The sequence below is a fragment of the Dermacentor variabilis genome, chromosome 5, assembly GCF_050947875.1.
Source record: "Dermacentor variabilis isolate Ectoservices chromosome 5, ASM5094787v1, whole genome shotgun sequence".
In the NCBI taxonomy this organism is placed as follows: Eukaryota; Metazoa; Arthropoda; class Arachnida; order Ixodida; family Ixodidae; genus Dermacentor; species Dermacentor variabilis.
The window spans coordinates 82,585,042-82,612,154 of NC_134572.1; the positions used below are offsets into that span (position 1 = coordinate 82,585,042).

At 43.9% G+C, this 27,113-nt stretch overlaps 1 protein-coding gene across 2 annotated transcripts; it reads right to left on the reverse strand.

Annotated features, from left to right (window-relative positions):
• Window positions 1-13,824: 13,824 nt before the first annotated feature.
• Window positions 13,825-24,537, reverse strand: LOC142581917 (uncharacterized). Of its 2 annotated transcripts, XM_075691361.1 has the most exons (5): window positions 24,335-24,537; window positions 16,595-16,714; window positions 15,853-16,020; window positions 14,769-14,867; window positions 13,825-13,961 (listed from the first exon to the last, which is right to left on the reverse strand). In XM_075691361.1, exons 2-5 carry the CDS (start codon window positions 16,703-16,705, stop codon window positions 13,881-13,883), a joined length of 459 nt encoding a protein of 152 aa, XP_075547476.1. In that variant the 5' UTR covers window positions 16,706-16,714; window positions 24,335-24,537; the 3' UTR covers window positions 13,825-13,880. The 2 variants fall into 2 exon arrangements, with proteins under 2 accessions (XP_075547476.1, XP_075547475.1); XM_075691360.1 differs by lacking the exons at window positions 16,595-16,714; window positions 24,335-24,537 and having other exon boundaries at window positions 15,853-16,498.
• Between the last annotated feature and the right edge of the window lie 2,576 nt (window positions 24,538-27,113).

The window sequence follows — 27,113 nt, forward strand, 5'->3', positions numbered from 1 at the left end:
CTTCATTTTTCCGCGATTAATTTTCTAACTAATGTGGAACAAGTGAGCGAGATGCAAGCACAGCAGTTGGCGTGCGATAGAATGTCAGACTTGCTGCCAACTGCATTTTGTAAGAAACCAATACCAGCACTCGCAACCAAAAGCTCAAACTTTCACAGTGGTTCAGAAAATCGCACCCTACGAATCATCTATCGCCAGAAGCAATGGTGCACGCTCGGCGACAGCACTGCAGATAAGCAACTATATTGCATAAAATTTATAGAGATAATATGCTTTATCGCTTAATGATATGCTTATTGATGTAAGTAAACATATGAAAGTACATCTTTCTGGTAGTTGTACTTATGGACCTCATTCTGTAAACTAAATATAAGTACACACGTGTACCTTTATGCTATAGCATAAAACACGCATGTATTCTCATAGGCCGTGTTACAGATATATGATACGTATTTTATAATTTTATGTGCACCTTAAAAATACGCATGTGCTTACACTTAGTGTTACAGCTACGTAGTGTATTCTATAGATTGATTCTGCAGCATACGATACACCTACGCGCTTATAGTTAGTGCAGCTATATGCCACATGCATTCTCTAACTTCTTGCTGTAGCATAAAATTACGCATGGGAACTTTTAGTTAGTGTTACAGCTATATGTCATAATCAATAACTTTATGCTATGGTATTAAATATACGCGTTGGTCCTTAGTGTGGTGCAGCTAATTTATGTTATATTTTATAGCTTTTTGCTACATCATAACTGTATGCATGTGTGCTTATGGTTATTGTTATAGAAGCACGTCCAAAAGAAGGAATGTCATGGGGACCTCCTATCATACTTGGATTGACATAATACGTTATAGGCATAAATTAAAAGTTTGAAGCACAGTAAAGCGCTGTCTTGCTTTGCTGCACTCGATCCAGCCATGACACAGAAATACGCACACAGCTGGGAGATATACACACCACTGAACTTTCTTCATTAAACTTTCCTCCGTGGTTAAAATATGGGCCAGCGATCCAATGCCTTTAGTTGTTAATATATAGAAAACGAAACTATGTGAGCTTTTATGCTTTAAAGTCCAGAATACTGCATGCCTTAGACGTGCGGTAGTACGTATGTGCTAGATCTGATAAAAACGCAGTATGAATTCTTGCAGACAGGTTAAAATTAGCAACAACGAAAAAAAAAGCAATGGATAAAGAACAACGTGGTTATTTCGTCACACGAAGCAAGACGCACTTGCAGCAGAAAAATTTGTACTATGTGTCTTAAGGTGAAAATTTTGTTTTCAAGACCCTTCTACTGTTATCGGCATCAAAAACGTATTTACGCACGAGCAAAGTGAAAACATGATTAAACCTTCATGTAATAATAATAATAATAATAATAATAATAATAATAATAATAATAATAATAATAATAATAATAATAATAATAATAATAATAATAATAATAACCTTTATTTCTTTCCATCAACGTGATGGGGGAGGTAAGGAAAAAAAAAGCTGTAACAGACAGCTTGACTAGTTCCCGCCCCCCCCAAAAAATAAAACATATTCCATAAAGGCAGACAGTTCAGCTATCGACAGCAAAAAAAACATTTTTTGATTGTACAAAAATAATACGTATAACTACAAGCATCTTTGTGGCGTATAAATATGCACATTCCCAAAACATGTGAACACGTAACTGTAGTAATGATATTGTGTTTACAGGACACTGCTGGAAGACATATGTAAACAGCATACACACAACAACGGCTTATTAACATCTGCATAATGGTATATCACGAACATTCGTCATTACATTTCACAAAGAAAAAAGAAGGAGTTCAGGAAGCACGTCAGAAGACAAAAAGAAATTTGATATGCATACAAATTATACATACGAGAACAATGTTCAGGGAAATACAACTGAGGCAGAAAAGAATAATTTTAATTGCTGTTTTGATGTATGTTCTATTTGTATAGCGTGTCTGTGACAAAAATTTAATAATTCTGGCAGTTTTCTTTTCATCATTTGCTGTCCATAGGTAGTTCTACACGTCTCTACGTTCCAAAGTTCCCTACTACGTGTATCGTATAAAGGAGCTTTCTTTGACAGAGAAGCTAAAGCTGAGAAAAAGTTTATGTTTTCTTTCACATCCTTTTTATATGTTAAACACAGACGGTATGGATACATGTAAGTAATTTTCATAATTTCCAGCTTTTCAAACAAAGGCAGAGACGGATGATCTCGAGGAACACCGAGAACATGTCGCAACATTCTTTTTTGCATTGTAAGAATTTTGCGTAAATTTGTAACAGCCGTAGTTCCCCAAACTAAATGTGCATAATTAATATGAGAGTGAAATAATGTATTGTAAAGAATAACCTTGACCTGCACAGGCAGTATCTCTTTATTAATGTACGTAGCTCCTACGACACTTGAAATCATAGAAACAACATGTTCCACGTGGTCTTCCCACGTTAAGTTCTCGTTGAACACAACGCCAAGAGTTTTGAATGCGCGGAGTATTTCTATTTTTGAATCGCCCAACAAAAGATCTGTATTTATAAAAACGCTCTTATTCCCTGGACGGAAAAGTATGGCTTTCGTCTTGGCCGTGTTTATTTTTAATGCATTAGCACTTGACCACTCAGTCAAACGCGATAGCGAGCTATTTGCTTCAGAAATTAAGTCATGCGGACATGCAGCTGAGAAAAGCATAGTTGTGTCATCGGCATAAATGATATGTTTAACGTTCGGATTAATACATATAATGTCATTCAAATAGATATTAAATAAAAGTGGTCCAAGGATACTTCCCTGAGGTACTCCTGATGTTATTGTTTTTTTATCGGAAGAGAAACCATTGAGGTAGACATACTGTTGTCGATTTTCTAAATAAGATGCTAAAAGTGCTAGTGCATTACCACGGATTCCATATGTATCTAACTTTTTGAGTAAGATTGAATGTGTAAGAAAATCGAACGCTTTTGTGAAGTCTACAAAAATACCCAAGGCTACTTCTTTTTTTTTCAAAGGCGTTTAAAATAAATTCTTTCTGCTCCAGCAAAGCCTGTTCCGTCGACCTGTGTTTACGGAAGCCAAATTGTGACTGGGAAAGTATACCATATTTATCGCAGAAATTCATTATTTTGGCGTAAATTACTTTTTCCAACCCTTTAGAAAAAATAGGGAGTATGGACACGGGTCTGTAGTTTCCGATGTCAGTCTTATCGCCTTTTTTATAGAGCACTGTCACCCTAGCAACCTGCAATCGTTTTGGAAACACTCCCTGTAAAAAACACAGATTAAATATGATAACTTTTCGACAATGCTCTTTTTGAAAACAGTTTTGAGTATCGTACTCCACGTAAGTCCTTCTGAAATTACTTATTACAGTCTAGTTGTCTTGTGCGTTTCAGCTTATCACTCTTAGAAAACTTTACACCCTCTGGGGCGTATCTTGTCCCACAACAATACTCGTCATCTGTCTTGCCCGCGTTTCCTTTCTTTAACGCTGCGAGCCTGGTACTTCCCAGTCACGAACGGCATGCGCGTTATCAGTGTGACGCAGCTTCTCGACAGGAAAGTAGCGAGCGCCGAGCTTTCAAGAAAGGAAATGCAAGCAAGGCAGATGACAATTATTGTTGTGGGACAAAAATACACCCCAAAGGGTGCAACGGTTTTAAGAGTATATATGTATAACTCAGTGAGAATATTTTACTAAGACTGTGAAGCTCTTCGGAATAAAATTAATGTTAAATATTGTTTTCTGTCTTCTCAGGCACGCCTCAAATGTCCGTACCAGGTATGTATTCTTCACTAATGTGCTCTGTTTTAGCTGTACATCCGGGAAGCAAATAGCTGTCGTTAGCGTCATTCTGCACCGCGATATTAGGCCTGTCGTTTTCTTTTTTTAGAAAGTTCGTGCACTTTGAATCTACTTCATCAGCTCCTTAATATCGGTTCTTTTTCCTTCTTCAGACTCGCAACTGATCTCCGTATTGAGTGAGAACGCTTCACTTTGTGTGAATCTTTTTGTGCAAATTGATGTGACTGTCCTTGCCATAACGTAAACGCAAAGTTGTTGCATGTTGATGAACTCACAGAGAGAGCTGTGTTTTCGTTTTAACGTATAAAAAAAGAAGTTTGCGCTTACCGCGTTTTCTCTGTTCCCGCTCAAATTTATTAACGATGTCGCAAAATTTTTAACAACACCATTCAATAGCGAACTTTACACTACTGTGTGCCTCGTTCGACCGAAAAGCGGAGAAAATCGCTGTTGTATGCACACAGCATGCCATTCGTGAAGCAAACTTCTGCAGAGACATGAATACTTTGTTTAGCGCAAAACAACAGACACAAGAAAGACGGCAGGACTAGGCTAAACAAAGTATTCATGGATTCGCACCAACTAGCCCGCCAACGCATTGTTCTGCAGAGACCACAACAGCTTTCGCCTCCTGTCGCCAATGTAAAGGCTGTACAACGAAACCAAGCGCATCATTTCATGACGCGGGCAAAAAAAAATGCAGTCTCAAAATTTTTATGAAAACAAATTGGTAGCATAAAATACTTTAAGGCTGGAATGAAAACAGATGGCATTGTATTCCTTCCAGAAGGTTCCGATATTGTACGTATAGCTTATTATCACCAAATCAACATTTCGTTTTGTATTCCATATTTTCTAGCTTCGCCTTAAATATCCGGAACAGGTACGTAGGTACGCCTCTTCTTGTATTGCGCGTTCTCGAAAGCAGCTGCTATAGGCACCTTGCATCGTGCAGAGGGCGCTACGGCGCTCCCATTTATCTCTCTGGTGTCGCCGACAGTGGCCGTCAGGGATGCGAATTAAATGAGATGGAAATAAAAGAACGACAACGGCAACTGTTCGCTATACTGTTATGCACCGAGCTTTGCCAAGCTGAAGCTTGGAAATTATCGCGTTTCTAATCTCGATCGCAAGCATGCTGAGTCGGGCGGAGCATGCACGCTTAGACATTTTCAGATATCGGATATTCTTGCCTTGTGACAAGCGATCAACGATGTCACGGCGCATGCGTTGTCACGGCGCATTACTTGAAGAAACGTCTGATATTGTGAAGCTCTGCAGATGCAAAGTAATGTTTCCATTTTGACTTTTGCTTTCTTTAGATTCACCACAGAACTCGGTACCTGGTGCGTATGCGCCTGCTTGCACTATATAAACATTCGTTACTCTTCCCCAACCACGTTCTTCTTTCTGATCATATTGGTTCTTTTCTGATGTCGTTTGTTGTTTTCTTTTTCCCCTTCCTCAGGTTCAGTACAAATGTCTTGGTACGTATGTATGCTTTTCCTCGTATTGCTATACTTCTTTTTGTGTGAATTGAGATGGCTGTCTTTCTTGCCTTACTTGTTGGCTCGTGCGCTACAAAGCTTGTTCTCATTACCGCTTCCTTAACGCGCTTGGAACGCTCGTCACCGGCGTAATAGCACAATAACCATGCAGACGTGCTACTCTAGGGCTCCACACTGGCCAGGTCGCCTCCAATTTCATGCTGCGTTTTCGGTACCCTAAATAGAATGCTTTACATGTTTCTAGATCCCTCGGCGTATGATTCGTCGGGTAAGAAAACGCCAGTGCAGAGAACGCGCCGGTCGCGCCTTATTGTATCGCTACCCTGGCTCGTAGTGCACCACTGCATGTCATGAAGTATAGTGAATGTCGGCCGTGAGTTGGCTGAGCAGTTTAACCCATGCCTTTCTTTTTCTTTTTTCCCGCAATAAAATGAGGACCTACATTCACTGTTCTTCTTTCATAAGAACTCATCTAACCTTTGTGTATACACAGCAGCGGATAAATACTTGAAGCATTCAAAAGCCATTGTGGAGGTTTGCTGTCACAGTGTTGTTAACAAATAAATAAATAAATAAATAAATAAATAAATAAATAAATAAATATTTTTTTATTTATAAAACCCTCTGGTCCAGAGGCATCGCAGATGGAGGGATTACAAACTTACAACAAAATGCAAAAGTTTATAGTGGTTGACAATTATGAATTAAGTACTACCTACACAATGTTATCTAGGCTTTGTAAAACGCGTGGTTATCTTCAATAGCAACAACTTCTGCAGGGAATATGGCGCAACGCCGTAGCCACAAAGCCACAACGGCGGGTCGTTACATGTATGCAGTGTGGGAGTGAAGGTTTTCTTATATTTGATCTTTTCATTTCTTTGGTTACAGTAGAGCCCATTTACAGAATGGCAGGGATAATCTGTATAAGACAGTAGTAGTAGGCAATAGCTGTGGAAATGAAAGGTGAAAATGAACTAATATTTGTCAAGCTGCCTTGAAGGCACATCTTCCCTGCCACATAATGATGACAATATTGCTTACAGTGAATTAAATTTGCAGTTACAGCTCATATAGATAGTTCTCCTGGCGCAGGTGAGGGATTCACTGTTTTTCAGCACAACGTAAAAGCCTTTTTACCGCAGAAGCGGCTCTCGTCTAGGTCTCCCGCAGACTTCTGTTGTATGTACGCAACAAAAATTACATCATTGCCTTACATGGCGGCACCTGAACTTCCTAAAGGCCTGCTCACTTGAGGCCGAACGGGTCGACATTTCCAGCCCATTTACCGTCGTCACGGGAAGTGAATGTGGTTGACGACTTATACTCTTTATGTGACCTCCGTAGCAAAGTTCGGGCGTAATCTCGGCGGTTTTCTTGAGATTGTTTCTCGATATCAAGGGAAAAAAAAGAAGCTTAGCCTACGGTAACACGCCGGCAGTTCACGATGTCACTGCAACGAAAGGTGGCGCCATATGATACATCTGCGGCAAATCACGTGGCGACAGATGGCGTCACCGTTCTGTTGCCGAGAAATCTGAATCTTCTGAGCAGTGTTGCAGCAGACGACACGTACCTTGGTTCCTTCCAGCAGCATATCCCAGCATATACGCTACCCTTGCCTGTGTATGAACGCTCGGGTGCGTCTAATTGGTTTTACAAATAGTTCATGAATCCTTAACGCATCTTACATGCCTGAATTTTTCGTGGTTAAACTCAACTTTATGCTTCTATGACGTATGTGAAAATACCGCACGCTTCCGTCAGGAGCGCTGGCTGCCTCGGCGGCAAATAATTCAACGGGGTTCGCAGCTTCTGCAGTAACCTATTTTGATTCAAGAATCAAACAGTACAGATTTTTTATGATAGCTGACATTTGGGCGAACTAGTAGCATATACATCGTGGAAAAAAATAAACGGCGCTACTTAACACGGACAAAGCACGTAACTCAAAACTAAATCTATTCAAGGCGTGGGTATTTATATACCACACTTCTTACAAGTGAAAAGTAAATAAGCAAACGTAACAAGTAACACGTAAAACACCCCCTACATTTCTAACAACGCTTCCACCTGCACATACACGTCTACACATCAACACGTTTGCCACTTATCAATAAAAACAATTTATTTTTCAGTTAAAGCAATTGACGGATGTATGATGCATGTACATTTTGTCTTATAGGTGTGGTATGCTCCAGTGATCAAGCCAGTCACACTACATATCCCACAATGATGTTAGTACGTTAGCATGCGAGTTTATGCCGGACTGCGCTAATACTGATTGAGGACCTTAACTGAGAAAGTGTAAGAGTGGGATTGAAGATTAATATGCAGAAGACAAAGATAAGCTCAATAACCTGACAAGGAAACGAATTCAGGATGGCCAGTCAGCCTCTAGAGTCTGTACATGAGTACGTTTATCTAAGTCAATTACTCGCAGGGGACCCTGATCATGAGAAGGAAAATTACAGACGAATAAAAATGCGTTATAGTGCATACGGCAGGAATTACCAAATTTTGACTGGGAGCTTACCACTGTCGCTGAAAAGAAAAGTGTACAATAATTGCATTTTATTAGTGCTAACATGAGGGGGAGAAACTTGGAGGTTAACGAAGAAGCTCGAGAACTAGTTAAGGACGGCGCAAAGAGCGATGGAATGAATAACGTTAGGCTTAACGTTAAGAGACAGGAATAGAGCAGTGTTGATCTGATAGCAAACGGGAATAGTCGATATTCTAGCTGACCTTAAGAGAAGAAAATGGAGCTAAGCAAGCCATGTAATGCGTAGGGTACATAGCCGGTAGACCATTAGAGTTACAGAATGAGTGCCAAGGTAAGGGAAGCATGGTCGAGGACGACAAAAAACTAGGGCAGTGATGAAATTAAGAAATTTGCAGGCGCAAGTTGGAATCAGCTAGCGCAAGACAAGGGTAATTCGATGTCGCAAGGAGAGGCCTTCGGACTGTATTGGACATAAAAAATAGGCTGCTGCTCTTCCTGCTGCTGATGATGATCATGCTAATAGTATAACATCATTGCGTGACGTAAAGATATTGACTTCCTTGATCATTGCAGCATAGCACATCCAGAAGATAAAAGATACATATGTGTCAGCTATCCGACCATCGTTTTAACGAAAAAGGAAATTGTGTTTCTTGATCAGGGAGAAACGTTTTCACGGTATGTGCACGTTGAAGCGGGGATACAGATATACATATGGGGTACTTTGTGTGTGTGTGTGTGTGTGTGTGTGTGTGTGTGTGTGTGTGTGAGAGAGAGAGAGAGAGAGAGAGAGGTTGGCGCGGGTGTTTCTTTAATCTTTCTGCGTCTGTGTTAAGTAGCACTGTTTTTTTTTTCATGATTCACGTACGTTCTTTAAGTTCTATGCCATAATTAAGGTACTTTTTAGCATCATTTCCAGTTGCACAGCTTTTGTTCGCGGTGGATACAGGCAAAGAGTCCAAACCTTCTGCTCTGCGAAGCTTTCAAATGGTGCCCGTCTTTCACTTTGTTTGAACGGACATACCAAGGAGAACTACTTGAACAAGCTATCTACTCGCCTAAAATGTGCAGTTAACCGTTCTAAATGGAGAAAAGGTTCGGCATATCAGGAAACAACATATTATGAAAGACCGGTTGAGTTCCCGGATGCAGTTTTCTAGGACTCCATAGACTGTGACATCGATTGCCCATGGATACTTATATAATATTACAAATTAAGAGAAGTAGCTTATCAACTGGTGAAAGAAAAACATTCACCTAACTTCTCTTTTGCACGTATTTTGTTTGCAAGAGGAATCACAACTCGTGAACACGGACACTGCGAAACTTGTAACCTCACCCAAAGACACCACCGTTCTTGTGATTTAGGCAGCAGACAAGAAAAAGTGATGTTTGGCTCTCAAGCTCGATTTTCTCCACCATACCATAAAGTGCTCTTCTCGCCCGGAACAAGCTGTAAACGAATAAATGTACGAACCTACGTACAGCACAATGCAGAAACTACGAGCAGTACGTATGCGACTCCTTCCGATATAGTACGTTGAACTGCTATGCTTTGCCCTCTACTCTCTGGACTTTATGCAGTACATATTGAATAGCTAACTAGACTGATGGTATGTGCCTTCGTGTAGCTATATACACGTATATTTCAATGTAGCATTTGTCCTTGGTGTCCCTGTAACGTCTTCAAATAATAACATCTTTAAGAAGGTGCTGCTTTAGTCGAGGTTAGGAACCAAATGAAATAATAAATAAAAAATAAACGCGTCTTATTCGCTACTTGCCAATTTCTTCGTTGTGGGAGGGCACAGTGAACATATTTAAGCCGGAGGAGCTAGTAGCGCCGTCAACGACTTGTCGCCAATGCTGACGGTGACATTCAAGCCGATGACGTCGGCGACCAAACGAATCACTGCGCCGGACACCGTGTCCGTATCAGGGCATGGCGCTGGCCCCACACCCCGAGTTGTCCAAAAGTGCGCCGTGCTCAACGAACCGCCGTGCCTCTTCAACCACGGGCACGAGCCCAGTGCGAGCTGCCACGACGCCAACGGCTGCGACGAGTGGGTCAGCTGGTCTTTGAGTTAGTTTGACCCTGTAATCGCCCGATGCATCACATGTGCGGCACGCTATATTTCAATGCCTCGAAATTCTGATTTAAGCACTGAAAACTTGACGCCTACCCTATAGTAGCGCTTTTGATACGCTGGAGCGAGTTATCAGTTGTGGATAGCCTATCAGGCTACTTGTTGGCTAATTGTTTGTTATACTAAATAAGTGATAAATTAACATAACGTTTTTAGTACAAATGTGCAATAAATCTTGAGAAATGAAGGTGCATAAGATATTCCTAATTTTCCTTGATATGGAAATGCGGTTGGACATTACAGCCCTGCAAGGTCAGAACCATTTCATATAGAAAAGTTGAAATAACATTTGACATTGATTTCTGACTGAAGAGAGCGCATTCGCAAAAAAAAGAAAAACAAAGAGAAAAAAATTATAATAGGTTAGATTTATTTTTGGTGATAAAAATATTAATAAAGGGTTTCTTGAACTATCCACAACTGAAAGAACACCTCTAGTATATGAAAACGCTACTATGTGCTTTGTGTCAAGTTTTCAGGGATTAAAACTTGTTTTCTTGTAGAAAATTCAGAACATCCACAAAGGTAAATTTCACCGCGATGGCTTCGTGGTTAAGGCGTCGCGCTGGTAAGCACGAGGCCGTTGGCTCGATTCCCGAACGCACCAGCCCCATTTCGACAAGGCCGGGATGCAGAAACGCTCGCGTACTTATAGATTTAGGCGTTTGTTGAAGAAGCCCTGGTAGTCAAAATCAATCGGGAGATCCCCCTGCTATGGCCAGCCTCATGTAGTTTTGGCACGTAAGACTTTGCAAAAATGTTAATTAAAAATGATGCGTGGGGCTTTGCGCTGTTTTAAGGGGCAGCACGCGTAAAGGCAAACGCTAATCTCGCATTGTCTTACGCCTAATTGCGGCTAAACAGATGCGCACAATGCAATGATACAGGAAGAATAAAAAAATCAATCACGATGACAACGCGTGGCTATTCGGCAGCTGTACTAATTAACTATTATCACCTAAACATTATTTCCTAATGTGATGAATTGTCAAGAGACCCCTCACAAAGATAGATAGCCATGTAGGAAAAAAAGAAACATCTGACGCACATTTTCTTCACTCCATGGCATAACTATTCGATAATCCCTTCCCAACAGTCATCCAGCTTCCTGCAGTAGTTAATGCAGAAAGTTTAGATAGGTGTCAACTGAACATTGCCTAATTGCTTTAGCGCATTTCAGAGAGCTAAGGCAACAGGATACCAGTGGTATACCTGTCATGCTTTGAGGATACCAGCGGTATTCCTGTCATGTTCTTAAAAATAATTTTTAGAAACGCTTGAAACGTTTGGTTTGTGACTATGACATGCGAAATGTTTGATTTAAGACTTCTGAAATGTCTGAAAAGCGTTTACAAATTTAGTTTTCGCGAATTCTTGTTTTAAGGTAACCCTATAGCTAAAAAAAATGAGAACGAGAATGATTTTGTCCTTTATCATTCTCTGAACACTGTAAGGCTCTCAGGTTCACAAAATAAATGACTGATCGTCTTGTCAATGCTATGACTAACTCAATCGTTCACAGGTTGGTTGGTTGGTCTACCTCTCTTTAAAGGTGGAGGACTTTCTTCAAATAGGAGGCAGTTCTGCTTCGTTCAAATCTCAAAGGAACGCATGTACAAGCTGCAAGCACTACAAAAACTTCGATCATTTCAGATATCCTTCGGAGCACTTTGAAAAGAAAACACGAAGGCTATATTGACGAAGGTCGAGCACACGTGTCAAAAGGGGCGCGTTTTTGGTGTTCCTATATTGCAAAAAAAAAAACGACTATCTTCACGTAAGCTCAATCTGTTGGAAGGAAACTAATTAGTGCATGATTATTCTTAATTTTTTTGCGATACATTGAAGACATGTTGTTCATGTGTGAATATTTAAACGGCATTTAAAATATTTAATATATTTAAAATATTTAAAAGAGCACAACGAAAGTTCCTTATTGCGCTGTCCTTGTTGTGCGCATGTTTGTTGCCTGTCCATGAGTGACGAGAGTACTTCTTTAGAAACGGTTGCATGCCTTCATTTTGTGGCTGCGGCAAGGCTCCTTGAGCAACCCTGAAAGAAAGTGTGACGCAAATCTCCTTTTATGCCTGCAGAAGCATTAAGAGCAGCTGTAGAAGAAAAAAATAGTTATCGCTACCTAAGCCGGATGACTTTCGCAGGTGGATCAAGAGAGCATGTAAAACTTTCCTGTAGCACTGTAACTTTCGCCATCATCTCGCAGTGAGATTGCACAAAATATTGAAAAACCACGCGGATTAAGAAAACTCTCTGGTGAGCGGTTGTTGGACATGCTAGGCAATAAAAAAATGATTGCAGGGGAAACAAGTGAGCATGTACAAGGTGCTTAGCACTTGTCTGTCATCACTCAATAATGTGAATGATGTTCTAGTAATTTTACACTATATATTGAAAAACTGCGCGCGTTCAGGCAACCCTCTACTTGGTTTCCATAGGTTGTAATATAAACTGAACTCACCCGGACTTATTCGCAAAATGTACATCTTTCTTTTGCTAATCACTCGGACTCAGATTACCCGAAATTCTACTAGTCAAGGCTCACTCGGACTCAGACTCACACGCCCAGGATCCACTCAACTTCACTCAGAATAACTCTCACGGGTCAGTCTGAGTGAGTCTGAGTCGACTCAGAAGTATGACGACGCCGTTGTCATTGGTCATAGCGAGGAAGACGCTTGCACGTGAGTGAAGTAAGCTTGTAAAAGGTACCTAGAACTGTCGTCTGTCTTCACTCCCGAGACGATGTCGTAATGAGATTACGTAAAATATTGAATCACCACACTGATTCAGGAATCGCTTTACTAAGAACGTTGTTGTTCTTCATAGTAAGAATTCAAACTTTTTCAGGTGAAATCAAGCGACCCTGCAAAAGGTGTCTCACGCCGTTGTCTGTCATCACTGCCGTTGTCACTGCCATCGTCACTGTCATCATCACGCCGTATTGAGGTTACACAAACGCAGATTGCATAAACCATTTTAAAACCGTTGTCGTTGGTCATAATAGACAACAAAAACAAGAAGTTCTTTGTGGCGAAGTTTATAGGTTGAGACACTGCTGTTCCGACCAGCTCGAGTACCACAAACGTTACACAATTTATTTGTTTATTGCATCTTAAAGCAGGTTACATTGCCAGCCTTGTCACGCCCCACCAAACTCGCAGCACACCTCGCAGCTTTCCTTGTACACGCGTATTTATAACAACTTCCTTGCTGAAGAAAATTTTGGTGCCGCTTGTGCAACGAGATCACATGATGACCATCCTTACGCGTGGTCAAGCGATTGATTTTTTGACGAGTTTCACTATACGCCACCAGTGCCGCAAGAAAGTATGCCGGCAGAAAGTGTTGCAGGGCAACTATGGTAAGAAACATGTTATGTTTGTTCCAAAGAGCAGGGAGACGAGAATAAACAGTTTCTACAATAGGAGTTGAGTTGAGGAGACGCCACCTGCAGTCTTCACTGGAAAGATCTTTACACTGGCACAGTACATCAGAATATAGCAGTGAGGACTACTGTCATCACGGTGTCGGCAGGACCACTGCAGATGCATCCCATCCGTAACTACTGGCAAACGTCACTCAAACAGAGACAGCTGTTTGAGTGAACCTCTCTGCAGTTAGAACACTGGAGAAACGTATGGCCGGATACGCATGATCACTGTCCTCTGAATGCGGGTATGTTACTTTCCCACGCACGCTTGGCGCAATTGCGGTTGACTTACGTTATATTGTCTGTGGGTTTGTGGTCACTCCTGTTGCATTTCTATCTCCAACGATGTTTCCTCTACAGAAAGCGAATAAATGGACTTCACGACGCGTAGAGTCACAATCTTTTTATATATAAAGACGCGAAAAATCTAAGCGATGGCACCATTCACTCGGGCTGGTGGAAAACCGTCACGAAGGTGTACAGGCCGTGCAGAAAGTGCATTATCCCGCAGCCAATTCCGGAACCCTGTCAGGAAAAAAAGAACATTTGTTGGCACGGTGCGATCCTTTCTCTTAGGTTTTCGGGGAGTGAAAAAAAAATAAACAAGACAAAGCAGGTCCAACTCATACTTAAGAAAATATGCGAAGCAAAGCTTTCATAATGTAATTAGATCAGTGCTATAAAGCTTCTCGTCTTCATAACAGCATTTTCAGCCTAACAAATACGTGCCTGCCTGACAAGCCAGAAAGACGCGGAGACAGCCAACACGCGACTCGCGGGATCGACGCCACCACGCATTTCACTGAATCCGGGATCGGCTCCCTTTTGAACACGCCATCTCCGGGATCAGTGTACTATCACCAGGGCCGACCCGCCTATCTGGGCAAGAAGCTGACCGAGCAGACGCGCAAAAGCCCTAGAAAGAAGGCATACGAAAATTCGCTTTATCTAAATAATTTTGGGCTTGAAAGCATAATGCGCTTGCAAGCGGCAAGTCGTATCAGCATTTTTTTTTCGCATTTTTTTAAGGCAGAAAAAAGTGCCAGACCAGATAGCGCACCGCAATTTTAAATTAATTTTTACGAATTGTTTTAAAACATATAATTGACATATGCGCATTATATTTGATAACTAATAAGTTCTTTAATAATTATCTTAAGCTAAGAATAATAAATACATCTAGACGCTTCTCCAGGTTGCTGTTGAAGCACACAGTTGCAGATTTCATCCCTACGGAAGGCTTCGCTTTTCCTAATAATATCTCGAACAGCCTGTATTTCTTATCCTGTAGTAAGCACGAAGGTGCCAAGACTACCGCGCATGCGCACTCACCGCCGCGACCTGCATGAGGAACTCGCCCTTGGCCACGCCCATGAGCCAACCACCGCTGAGCAAGAGGAAGGCGCTGCCAATGAGGTGGTACAGCAGATACTGTGACAGAGTGATCCAACAGCATGCATGGAGAAAGTTAGTACACTGTGATCAAAGGACATCAGTGATGCATACCTGGTCCATTGCATTCCTAAGTTTCAAAGACTCACTAGTGAGTGCTCGAATGCTCGCGTGTTGCCCTTCTTAACATCTTTGTCATCGGTACGCCAACTAACCCTGCAACAACTTCTAGTTATGCCCATAAGTTATTCTGCTCAGCTTATTGCCATTGCTGCGTCGTCCATGACATGGTCGTATTATCTATCTATCTATCTATCTATCTATCTATCTATCTATCTATCTATCTATCTATCTATCTATCTATCTATCTATCTATCTATCTATCTATCTATCTATCTATCTATCTATCTATCTATCTATCTATCTATCTATCTATCTATCTATCTATCTATCTATCTATCTATCTATCTATCTATCTATCTAAATATGATTTAGACCTCGTAATCTCCAACAAGCCATTGAAACCACTGGGACACGCATGCTTCATTTCTGAGCGATTGATTGATTAATTGATTGGGGGTTATGACCTGGGTGATTGATTGACTGACTAATTTATTGATTGAAGGGGTTATAACCCGGGTCATCTGTTTTTTTTTTTTTTTTGCAGTTCTGAACATTGAAAGATACAGCCCAAAAGATCCACGCACATCCGTACCCTTCGTGCATCCCATCTCCCGTCCCCTGCGCTGTCCACCATGTTCGTTGACGATGAGTTTTAACTCCTCAAAGTTACACCTGGGCGTTTGAATCCCTAGCGGGGGCTCCCCACTAATTTTGGCAAGGGTTGCTTAGGGAACCTAAACCTTCGAACAGAAGCTTTTTTTTTATGTTGGCGTTCTTCCCCCGATTGGATCGATGTATCTGCGGCCGGAAGCTGAATCCGCGACCTCGCTTTCAAGAGCAAAAAAAAGTAATATAGACGCCGCGGCGGGTAACTCCGCCTATCAGAGAGCTTTCCACTCACGTATAGCGACAGCGGCAGCAATGCTTGCGTGTAAGGGGACACGATGCCGCCCGCGAGCATCATGAGCGAGACGTAGCCGTAGGCAAACGACGACACCACCATCAGCTCGGCAGCCAAGCTCTCGTTGGAAGACAGCATGACGGCCACCAGGGCCGTAATGGCCGTCACCTGCGTAGGGTTTCGACTGGCGGGTAGTCCACCACTTGCGCACTCCACTTGAAAAAGCACAATTACACGGAACCTAGAGGGAAACGTTTTCGCATAACGGTCGCGAGTTGATTGGAAAAAAAAACAGCACATAACACAGGCCAAAATAGAGAGACAGACAAAGCGCTGGAAAATCGTGCCTAGAAAGGTCGTACGCACTAGAAATTAATTGAGGAATTTTTGCTGTGCGTATACCAATTTGTATTCTGGTCGCTTTCCTAGACTTACGAGGAAAGGAAGGAAGTGAAGGGGTTCATGTCAGAAAATGCGTGTACGAAGGTTACTTATTTTGCTGATCAAAGTTGCCTTAGTCAACTATCCAGTATAACCGTACAAAATTCTTCAGGTGGTTTGGCACAAAAGCGGCTCCACAGCTTCAACAACAAGAAAATACAATGTACGTGCATTTGCAGTCGAGTCCTACAGTGTGGTAGTTCCGTTGTGGTGGCAAATTACATTAAACCAACTTACAGAATACAAACGTTGTTTTGTGCGACAACGAAAAATAGTGAAATGACGGAAATAAGGCACTCACTATTTCACCAATGTTTAGGAAGCCATGCCATGTGACCGTATACTTGGGGTTCACACTCAAGTTGCTTTGTCGCTTGGCTTCTTTCAGTGCTGCCTGAGGCGTGTCTGCCATAGCTTTTCCCTGCAACAAAGCACCCGAGGACAAGGCACAGGATGATGCGCATGTGCTCTTATATGTGAAAGACCAGTGCCCATCCTTCAGAAGTGGTCACAGATGGTATATTTGTTCTTGTATAAAGGTCACGGTAAATTATAACAACAAAACGACTCTCTCGCTGGCTTACTCGCGTTCCTGTCCCTTTCTTGTGCTTCAACTTATGATAAGCTAACTTACCTTATGGTACATTCGACTGGTTAATAGCACGCTCTAACTCGGTTTGTAGCGATGCATAGCTTTCTCGAGATTGGAGCCAGGGAAAGCCTGCCCCATCCGAACGTGCTAGCTGATCCCAGAGCAATCGAAGTAGCCACGTGATCAAGTTTCTGTGAGATCTAAGTAGCGTTACCAGGTTTAAAGTAGGAGCGCCTCCGTGTACTCTGAGCAAGAGCGTGGCGCTCTGAATGAGCCAAGCGAATGTGTTCAGAGCGCTAAATTTTGACCAGCCGAATGTAAAACGCGCCGCGTGAACGCTCTAGAGCGCTGGAAAGCGACCAGTCGAATGTACCATTATTAAATGCGTAGTGGATTAGTGATCAAACGGGCGTAGACAATAATATCGTTACGTGTAGAAAGACACAGGTGGAAGAGACTATTTACAAGCTATTTACACTGGAGCCAGAGCACCAGGCCAACATTCGCTCGCGCCAAGGGCACAGACCCACTTCGTCGTTATCGCGGCGGCTCGACTATATATCGTAATACTATCCCCCCCCTCCCCCCGGCGGCAAAAGCATCGTCACGGTGCTGTTAAATAAGCAAGGCGCGTGGAGAGGTGTAGGGCTCGAGTCGGGCGACGCGGACAATGTCACTGGTTGTCACAGCAGAGGACGTAGTGAGCGTGGCTAGAACGATTTCATAGGTGACATCGGTCACTTGGCGGAGCGTGCGATATGGGCCTGTGTAACACGAAAGCAGTTTTTTACAAAGGCCAACTTTACGCGATGGTGACAAAAGCAACACGAGGGGGCCGGGCGCAAAATGGACATCACGGTGACGCAGGTCGTAACATTGTTTCTGTTTGTCTTGAGACACTTGTAGACGAGCGCGCGCAAGTTGGCGGGCATGGTCAGCATGGGCGATTGCATCACGGGCATAATCGCTAGCTGAAGATGTGGTGGACGCAAGCACAGTGTCCAGTGGTAGCATCGATTCTCGGCCATACAAGAGGTAAAACGGGGTAAAGCCATCAGTTTCGAGACAGGAAGAGTTGTACGCAAAGTAAATGTAAGGTAGAGCCAGGTCCCAGTCGCAATGGTCGTCTGAAACGTATTTGGATAGCATGTCTGTAAGGGTGCGGTTCCAATGCTCAGTGAGGCCGTTGGTTTGAGGTTGGTATAGGAGGTGGTAAACTTATGCTGTATTGAGCAGGCACGCATGATGTACAAAAACGTACGGCCACGGTCTGTTAGCAATTGACGCGAAGCAACATGCATCAAAATGATATCATGTAGGAGGAAGTCCGCAACGTTAGTTGCGCAGCTGGTCGGAAGAGCGCGGGTTACGGCGTAGCGAGTCGCGTAGTCCACCGCGACTGCAACCCCACTTATTTCCTGATCTAGATTACGGAAATGGGCCGAGAAGGTCCAAGCCGACACGCTAAAAGTGCTCGGCAGGGATGTCGAATGGCTGCAGGTAACCAGCGGGGAGCTGGGAAGGCTTCTTGCGTCGTTGGCAAAGTTCACAAGCGGCGACATAACGTCGTACGGAACGGGCAAGGCCCGGCCAGAAAAAACGGCGACGTACACGGTCATAGGTTCGATATATGCCGAGGTGGCCTGCGGTTGGTGCGTCGTGAAGCTCATCTAGAACTGTGGAGCGGAGGTGTTTAGTTATTACAAGTAGGAACTCAGAGCCGTCTGGATGAAGGTTACTACGGTATGGAGTGCCTTCGCGGAGGACGAAGAGGCGTAGAGTAGCATCGGCCGGAGAGTTCAAAACGGTCTATGAGTGCTCTGATGTAGGCGTCACGACGTTGCTCGTCGCGAAATGAAGCAGCTGGGATACAGAGAATACGCAAGCAGCACTGGTTAAATTTGAGGAGTCAAGAGTCGTAAACAGGGTAGCGCGAGAAGCTGTCAGCGTCTTGGTGCAGGCGGCCAGACAGCACGGAATATGAGAATTCTTGTAGCCTCAAAGCCCATCGACCAAGCCGGCCTGTAATCTGTAAAGCATGATGGTCAGCGACTACGGAAAAAAGGGTGATCGTAAAGGTAAGGACGGAACTTCGGAACCACCCAGACAACAGCAAGGCATTCTCGTTTCGTAATGAAATAGTTGCGCTCCGATGGTGCTAGGAGGCGGCTCGCATAAGCAATAACGCGATCTTGGCCACGCTAACGCTGGGCTAAGACGGCACCGATGCCATGACCGCTGGCATCTGTACGCAATTCTGTAGGGGCATCAGGATCGAAGTGGGCGAGAATGGGTGGTGAGGTTAGAAGAGGGACGAAACGAGAGAATGCGGCGGCTTCCGAAGTACGCCACGAGAATTTTACGCTTTTCTTCAAAAGATTAGTGAGGGGTTTAGCAATTGCCGCAAAATCTTGAACAAAACGACAAAAGTACGAGTATAGCCCTACAAACTTTGAACGTCTGCGGCTGTCTTCGGAACGGGAAAGTCTCGGACAGCGCGTGTTTGTCGGGATCCGGCTGCACTCCGGAAGCGAACGAGATGACCCAGCAAAGTAATTTGGCAGTGGCCAAATCGACATTTGGACGAGTTAAGTTGCAGCTTCACCTTTCGAAATACATCAAGTATAGTTGTTAGACGCTCAAGGTGAGTGTCGAACGTTGGCGAGAAGACGATGACGTCGTCGAGGCAGCAGAGACATGTGGACCATTTGAAACCTTGGAGCAAGGAGTCCATCATACGCTCAAAAGTGGCAGGGGCGTTGCATAATCCAAACGGCATTACTTTAAATTGGTATAGGCTATCAGGTGTGATGAACGCGGTTTTTTCTCTGTCCATATCGTCAACAGCAATCTGCCAGTATCCAGAACGAAGATCAATAGAAGTTAAATAGCTTGAACCGTGCAGGCAGTCAAGGGCGTCGTCTATATGTGGGAGCGGGTAGACGTATTTCTTGGTAATGTTGTTCAGATGACAGTAGTTTACACAGAAGCGCCACGCGCCGTCCTTTTTAACCAACACCACAGGTGACGCCCAGAGACTCGAAGAAGGCTCAATGATGTTTTTATCTAGCATTTTGTTCGCTTCACTTTGAATTGCTCGGCGTTCCGACGCAGAAACTCGATACGGTCGTCGGTGAATAGGCGTAGCATCGCCAGTAAGAATCCGATGCTTGACCGCGAGCGTCTGCTCTAAAGGGTGATCGCCGAAGTCGAAAATATCTCGGTAGGACGATAATACTTGGCAAAGGTCTTCAGTCTGCGCAGAGGACAGGTCCATCGCAACCATTTTCTTTACGTTGGGATCGGCGCCCGAGGCTGGCGCGGGGGGCCTGCTGAGCTCGCAAGAACCATCGGTCGATAACGCTGTCACGTCATGGTCGCCGAAACAGTCAACGTTGGCAAGGCAAATACCTCGCTGTAGAATTTGCTTTGCCAATCGAAAGTTAAAGAAAGGCATGCGAGTGCGGTTCGCAGTAATAGTAAGTATACTGTGAGGCACGGTAACGTCAAACTGCAGTGGTATGTCGGGCAGAGGAGTGACGAGGTACTCGCCATCAGGAACTGGTGGGGAAGACAACAGTTCAATATAGGCTATTGACTTTGGCGACAGGCGAAGAAAGCCGGTGGGGCGTAAGCGGCACTGGGGTGCGTCAGAAGGTTCTGCCAGAATCGGTAACTCAAGGCGAAGGGTACTGGCAGAGCAGTCAATAAGAGCAGAATGCGCGGAGAGAAAATCGAGGCCGAGAATTAGGTTGTGGGGGCAATGAGCAATCACGGTGAAGAGCAAAGGAGTGTGTCGACCGGCGATGTGTGACACGTGCCGTGCACATTCCTATGATAGACACAGTACCGCCATCCGCAACGCAGACGACGCGTGCCGACGCTAGGGTGAGCAGCTTGTTCAGTCGTCGTCGGAAGGCAGTACTCATAATAGAAAGATGTGCTCCTGGATCGATGAGTGCCGTGACAGGATAGTCGTCAACGTCAACGTCAAGAAGGTTTTGGTTCGTAGGTAACGTGAGCAGAGGATTTGAGGGCACGGTCGACAACGCAGCTTCACCACCAGAAGCTGCAGTGCCTAGCTTTCCGGAAGGGAAGCGACGGGGTTGGGGCGAACGAGACTGATGGCGTTGAGGTGAGGGCGAGCGGCTGTAGCGAATGTTCGGAGCAGGAGCATCAGCGGCAGTGGGTTCATGGGGGGTAGTATAGGGAACAGAAGGTCAAAATGTGCGGGGATAAGCGGCGGCGTATGTCCGAGGAGGTGGTGGCCATCGGTTGCGGCAGTGACGCGCGACGTGGCCGATGCGACAGCAGTGGAAGCAGATCGGCCTGTCATCAGGGGTACGCCATTCGGACGGGTTGCGGTGAGATGTGGCTGAAAAAGACTGCCGGGGACGAGGAGGGCCGCTAGAGAGCTGGGGTACGCTGGGTTGAGAAGTTGAACACACGGAGTTCAGACCCATGTTCTGAAATTCCTGTCTGACGACGGCCTGAACCATCGCAATTGTGGTTGCTGGTGGATCGGGAGGCGTCGCTGAGAAAGCTGGCGAACAGGCTGGCTGAAGTTCGCGCGGACAATACGGGTTACGTCGTCGTGCACCGGTGGAAGTCTGGCGCGGTCGACCCTCACATGTTGGCGTAGCAGCAGTGTTGGGTAGCCGCGTGATGGGGTGTGAGATAAGGCGGCTCTTAGCTTGTTCAATTCTTTTATGATGGCGTCGATAAGTTAAGACGTTGCCCAAAACAAGCAAATTGAGAGCGTCGTTGGCGATGCCTTTTAGCACATGCGCCACTTTATCTACTTCAGACATAACATGGTCAGATTTTCGGCATAGAGCCAAGACGTCGAGGATATATGAAACGTATGGCTCTGTAGGTGTCTGAACACGAGACGCAAGAGCTCTTCTCGCGGTAACCTTGCGCCCAATGGGGTCGCCAAACAGTTCCCGTAGCTCTTCTTTGAAACTGTCCGAACTGGTTATCTCGTCGTCATGCGTTTGGTGCCACACGCTTGGGATGCCGCCGAGATAAAAGATGACATTGGCGAGCATAATGGTTGGGTCCCACCTGTTATTAGCGCTGGCATGTTCATTTAGCTTGATCAATTCGTCAACATCCTTCCCTCCAGGCCAGAGAACACACCAGCGTCGCGATGTTGGGCAACCGTGACGATTGGAGCAGTCGGACAAGCCGAAGCCGTTGCAGAGGCGGGCTCGTCACCAGGAGGCATGGTACTAGCTCGATGTACCGACCACTCCGAAGTTCCGTGGCGAGGACGGGGATCACTCACCTCCACCAGAATGTTACGCGTAGAAAGATATAGACGGAAGAGACTATTTACAGGCTATTTACACTGGAGCCAGAGCGCCAGGCAGACATTCGCTCGAGCCAAGGGCACAGACCGACTTCGTCGTTATTGCGGCGGCTCGTCTCTTGAGCATCTCGCGATAATATCGTAATAATATTTGATATTAAAATGAAGGAAAATAAAGCTGGGCAAGTCATGTAAGGTGAACATAGGGCGGATAAGTGGACGAGAAAAAAGAGGAAGTGTGGATGAGGACGGCAGAGAAGTAGGTGGTTGCGATGAAATTAGAAAACCTGCAGGCATAATATGGCGTCAGCGAGCGTAAGGCAAGGGTAATTCTCTATTACTGGGAAAAGTTTTTGGCCTCGAGTAAGCTGATGATTAACCACCGCAACCAACAATGAGTAGAAATACAGACAGCGGCGGCGCCAATATAATATTATCTGAAGCAACATCGCATTACGTTAACGCGTTTTTCTGTGTTATGGATGACTCGTCATGCTGCATGACTGATCTCATAAGGTCCCATGAAGCTCTCTACCTCTCGTACCGATCACATGTTCAACTATTAATGCTATTACCAATTGTATCTTGCAAAGGAAATGGACACTTATTTTGTTTACCTTGAGACTCGGTGCAACAACTCGAGTCTTTACTACACAAAATGTGCCATCACCGTTCAATCACAATGTCTTCGATCAACTGATTTCACAGCTATGTTAAGTTTCATCGCGTGTCGATGGCAGTAGTGTAAGGCAGCCGTTCCTCGATGTCTCTATGACGTGTTCTTACACTTTTTTTATGCTAGACACCCTTGATGAGGGGAGCCACCTTTCCTCATCTATCGCCACTACAGCCGGCTCACCGTCATTCAAGACTCCTATAACCAAATTTTAGAGCGCAGCTCTAAGGCGCCAGGCCCTTCGATGAGCGTCGGTGTTGCAACACCTCGTAACCGAGCGAAAGCGGAGCTCAGCGGAAGATTAAAGTACGCGCGAGGAGGAAAGCGGAGGAGAAGGCTACAGAGAGAGCATGAGGTGGGAGCGTAGGAGGAGCGGAGGGGAGACGGCCTGCACAAGCGCTGAGTTGCCGGTGGCCACGGAATCTTCAGCCGCGTGGGCGATCTTATCTGCGCTTCCGATGGGGAAGGCAGGGTGGCGTGAGCTGGGGAGGGCTACGCTCGTCCACGGCTTCAGCTGCTGAGGTCAGTCCGCGGTACCAGCGTGTGTGACCGGGATGACTCCTCCTGCAAGGGTCGATGGCGAGTGGCTACGAATAACGCTAGATGTGACGCTCCCTTGGGCGCTGTCGCCATTGACACTGGTTGCACGATTTCCCCGCGACGAAGCCCCGCTCTGGTCGTTGGTGGAACAAAAGCGTGCGAAAAAAGGCGTAGTGACTTGCAAGACGGGCTGTGCGGCGACGATGGCTGCGATATGGCGTCAGAGTAGGGCGCATTGTCTGTATGGAAATACAGCGCTGCATGAGCTGCATGGCGGCTGCTGTGAATCGCGCCCACGCAACACCTACGCGCTGCCTCTCGCGATCTCCCGATTAGCGAGGCAGTCGCGCCACATTTCACTCCGTTTGCAATGTGCTGCACGGGACAGAGTGTCCGCGCCAGCTAAGCTACTCACAGCTTTCTCTTCATAATATAAACCGTGTACCTATATAATCATTATACGAAATATTGACGCGCGAAATGAAAACGTATAGAGCTGTGCTCAAATTTCGCATTAAGTGTTATCGTAATCGTCTGTGATTTTTGGCGGGCCGGGAGGGGGGGACCTGCATTTATTTTGCTTTCTTTTTTTTTCATCTACTTCTTGGTACCTATGGAATGCTTTGGAATTGTTCACTGTCATTTTTTGTTATTCATATATCATTGTTTGCAAGCCTATGTGCCTACTCCCTCTGCAGTGCCCACTGGACCTTCTGAGGGTACGATAACACTTAAATAAATCGTAACACGAACAGTGTCAGGCACACATTGCAGTCGGATGGCGCCTCAGCTGTAGATGTCACTTCTATTGCCGGATAAGCAACGTAGCGTCAAATTTACGCAGGTAACCTTACAAATCAGACTTAGATGGCGACGGCAGCACCACCTACAGATAGTGCTAATTTAAGGCCACGCTCACCTTTTGTGGTAACTGCGCTCAAACGGAAAAGGCCCAACTGCCGCTTCTCAGCGACCTCCCAATAACGTGGTCTTGTCTTCGTCTTCAGCAGGCACGAAGCGCACGCAGTAGAGACGATCATGGCGATGATGATCCTCAAACATATAAAATAAGGGACTATAAAATAAGGTACCGGCCAAGAATCGGGGTAGTCGAATAGAGGTTTATAATATACAATAAATGAAAGAAATGATAGAATCATGAAACCTTGAACATGGAATTGAACAATTCCATTAGATGAATGAAGAAATAAAATATATTTAAATATATGCAAAACAGACGCACACTTTTGAATATCGGCGAAGTAAAGCTTTAGTAAAGCGGTTAATTAAACGCGTTACAATCAACAGTGACGCGTACATTTTCCTTATTCCCCGCAACATGTAATCCCTTGGAATGTGTATTTGTGTCCACCACGAAGGTTACAACTTTATTGTCATGCAATTTTTATATTTATGAAATGCGTCATTCGCAGGCTATGCCGATATGCAAACTCCAAATCAGGCTGATGCACATTGTGAGATGTATACGCATCGATGCCTCAAGGACGAAGACGATGTGTCATGCTTGTCGAGGCAAGAATGATAATGATAGCTTTTTTTTTTTAGTATTCCTATCAACGCAATGTTTACTATAGTATTGATCAATAGTTTATCTCATGTATTCACAGTTTATTTTTCATCTTAGATTATATATTTATTTTCCTTTTTTGTGTTATTTATTTATTAACCAACTTCTTTTATTTATTGAGTCAAATTACCACCCGATTCGTGGCCTATTCCCCATAGTGGGCTTGTGCCATTAAGTGAGACTTCATAATAATAATAATAATAATAATAATAATAATAATAATAATAATAATAATAATAATAATAATAATAATAATAATAATAATAATAATAATAATAATAATAATAATAATAATAATAATAATAATAATAATAATAATAATATATCTCCAGAAAAGTAGGGCACATATCGAACAACATTTAGGGATTCTTTACGTCTTATTGTGGCACAGAGGGACTTAACGATTCTGGGAGGATTGACCAAGGATGGGAAAGCTCCACTGACACATACTCAGTCGTTAAATAAATTAAAATAAAGTGAAATAATCCGCGATATATAATTCACCTTTCCATTAACAAAATGGCGTGCTTTAGGGAGGCTTGTGAGCCGACATTATGGGTATGGAGGTTTTATGAGGTATTATGGAGGAAGTTTTTTGGTACGCAGAACATAGATGCGCATACTTGCTCAGCCTACAAGGTTCATACGCATAACCTAGTTCATTGGTACTTTCATATAACTTTCGTATGTACATCCACATATATATCCACCGAGATAGCGGTCGGACCAACAGCAGCCAGGCAGCCATGTCAAACCTTGTAAAATAGGCGAAGAAAATTTCGTTTTAAAGGAGGAATTTAAAAGTGTTCTCTTCGCCCACTTTTTTTCTCGATACACGGTATTTATTGCAGCGATTTAATCAACCCATGCAATTATTACACAGGCAAAATGCAATAGATCGCTTTAAAAGTTATCAAAAAGCACGATTTCTATGAGTAGGAACCGATAAAGAAAACTAGCATAGTTGCCTCTAAGAGGGAGGCAGCGTCAAACAACTTATCAATCGAAGGCAACAGCCCGGTTTAAATTCCGTTGGGACATAGATCTATCTTTCAGGTGAACACTCATTTTATTAAACTGTACTGACGAAGAAACAACTGGCTCAGCAATGTGGCCCAACGTTCGTGTCTTCCATAAACTGCGCAAAATAATTAGCAAAAACATAAAATCGCACATCACTTCCATCGGGTAGAATAAAAAATAGAACGATATGTGAATCCAAATGAAAGTTTTTCTGCAAAATCCTTTTGGTGCTCGCCCTTGCAAAGCTTCTCCCATTTGACCACTTCGAATCGTAAGCATTTGGTTCGCGCTTCGGTCTCCGAGCTTTGCGGTAACAATATTACTTACTTTTGAAGGCAATCTCAATAACTTTTGAAAGCAGTATTGAGGTGGGGAAAAACCAGGGCTTGCAAAGACAAGGCTGCACAAATGGGAAATTGAATGAGTAGCTACAAATAACAAAATTCAGGAGAAAGCATGTAAAGGAACACGCTTGATAACGAAATATCGCGATAATTTAAAAATATTTCGAAGAAGATTAGGCAAAAGTGGCAGCAGTGAGAGGGCGCACCATAATTAGCTTTTCAGGTGGTGCGGCTAACAAAAGGAAAAAGAAGAAATCCAGACAGCGAGAAGAATGGGCAAGGTAAGCCGAAACCTTGCTAATTAATATTACTGCAAGTATACTGATGTTTCTTAAGATTTACGGGTGGTATTGAAGGCTTTCACCTCAGTTAACAGACTGGGAAAATTGAAGCCTCCATTGGGTCTTCCATTATCGCTCCCCTTCTAGCTTTCAGTGCATCCGCGACAACACTAATTCTCATCTGGCGGATATCACTTGCAAATACGGAATAACGCTTTAGCCAATGTTTGATCGCACAAGACACGTGCGTGAGCACACAGTATTCGTAAGCCATTTCAAACAAATTTGTACGAGTCTATACACGCAAGCAGTGTGTCGTTATAACTTGAGAAGTTGTCATGATAAATTATAATTTCGGTGGATGCGCAAACATTAACGCAATATTTGAAAGAACAATTAGGTCAACAAACTTATTCATGCCTTTCTCGTACTCGGTCACATTTATTTCTCAGGTGCGACTGT

What these genes read in the sequence shown, in the direction of transcription:
- LOC142581917 (XM_075691360.1), bottom strand. Translation starts at nt 16,152, where the DNA reads ATGTGCTGTTTTTTTTTCCAATCAACTCGCGACCGTTATGCGAAAACG. An exon ending in TGCTGCCGCTGTCGCTATAC is followed by an intron (nt 14,868 to 15,852) that starts GTGAGTGGAAAG and finishes ACTCTGTCACAG; the next exon opens with TATCTGCTGTACCACCTCAT. An exon ending in TCCTCATGCAGGTCGCGGCG is followed by an intron (nt 13,962 to 14,768) that starts GTGAGTGCGCAT and finishes TTTTCCTGACAG; the next exon opens with GGTTCCGGAATTGGCTGCGG.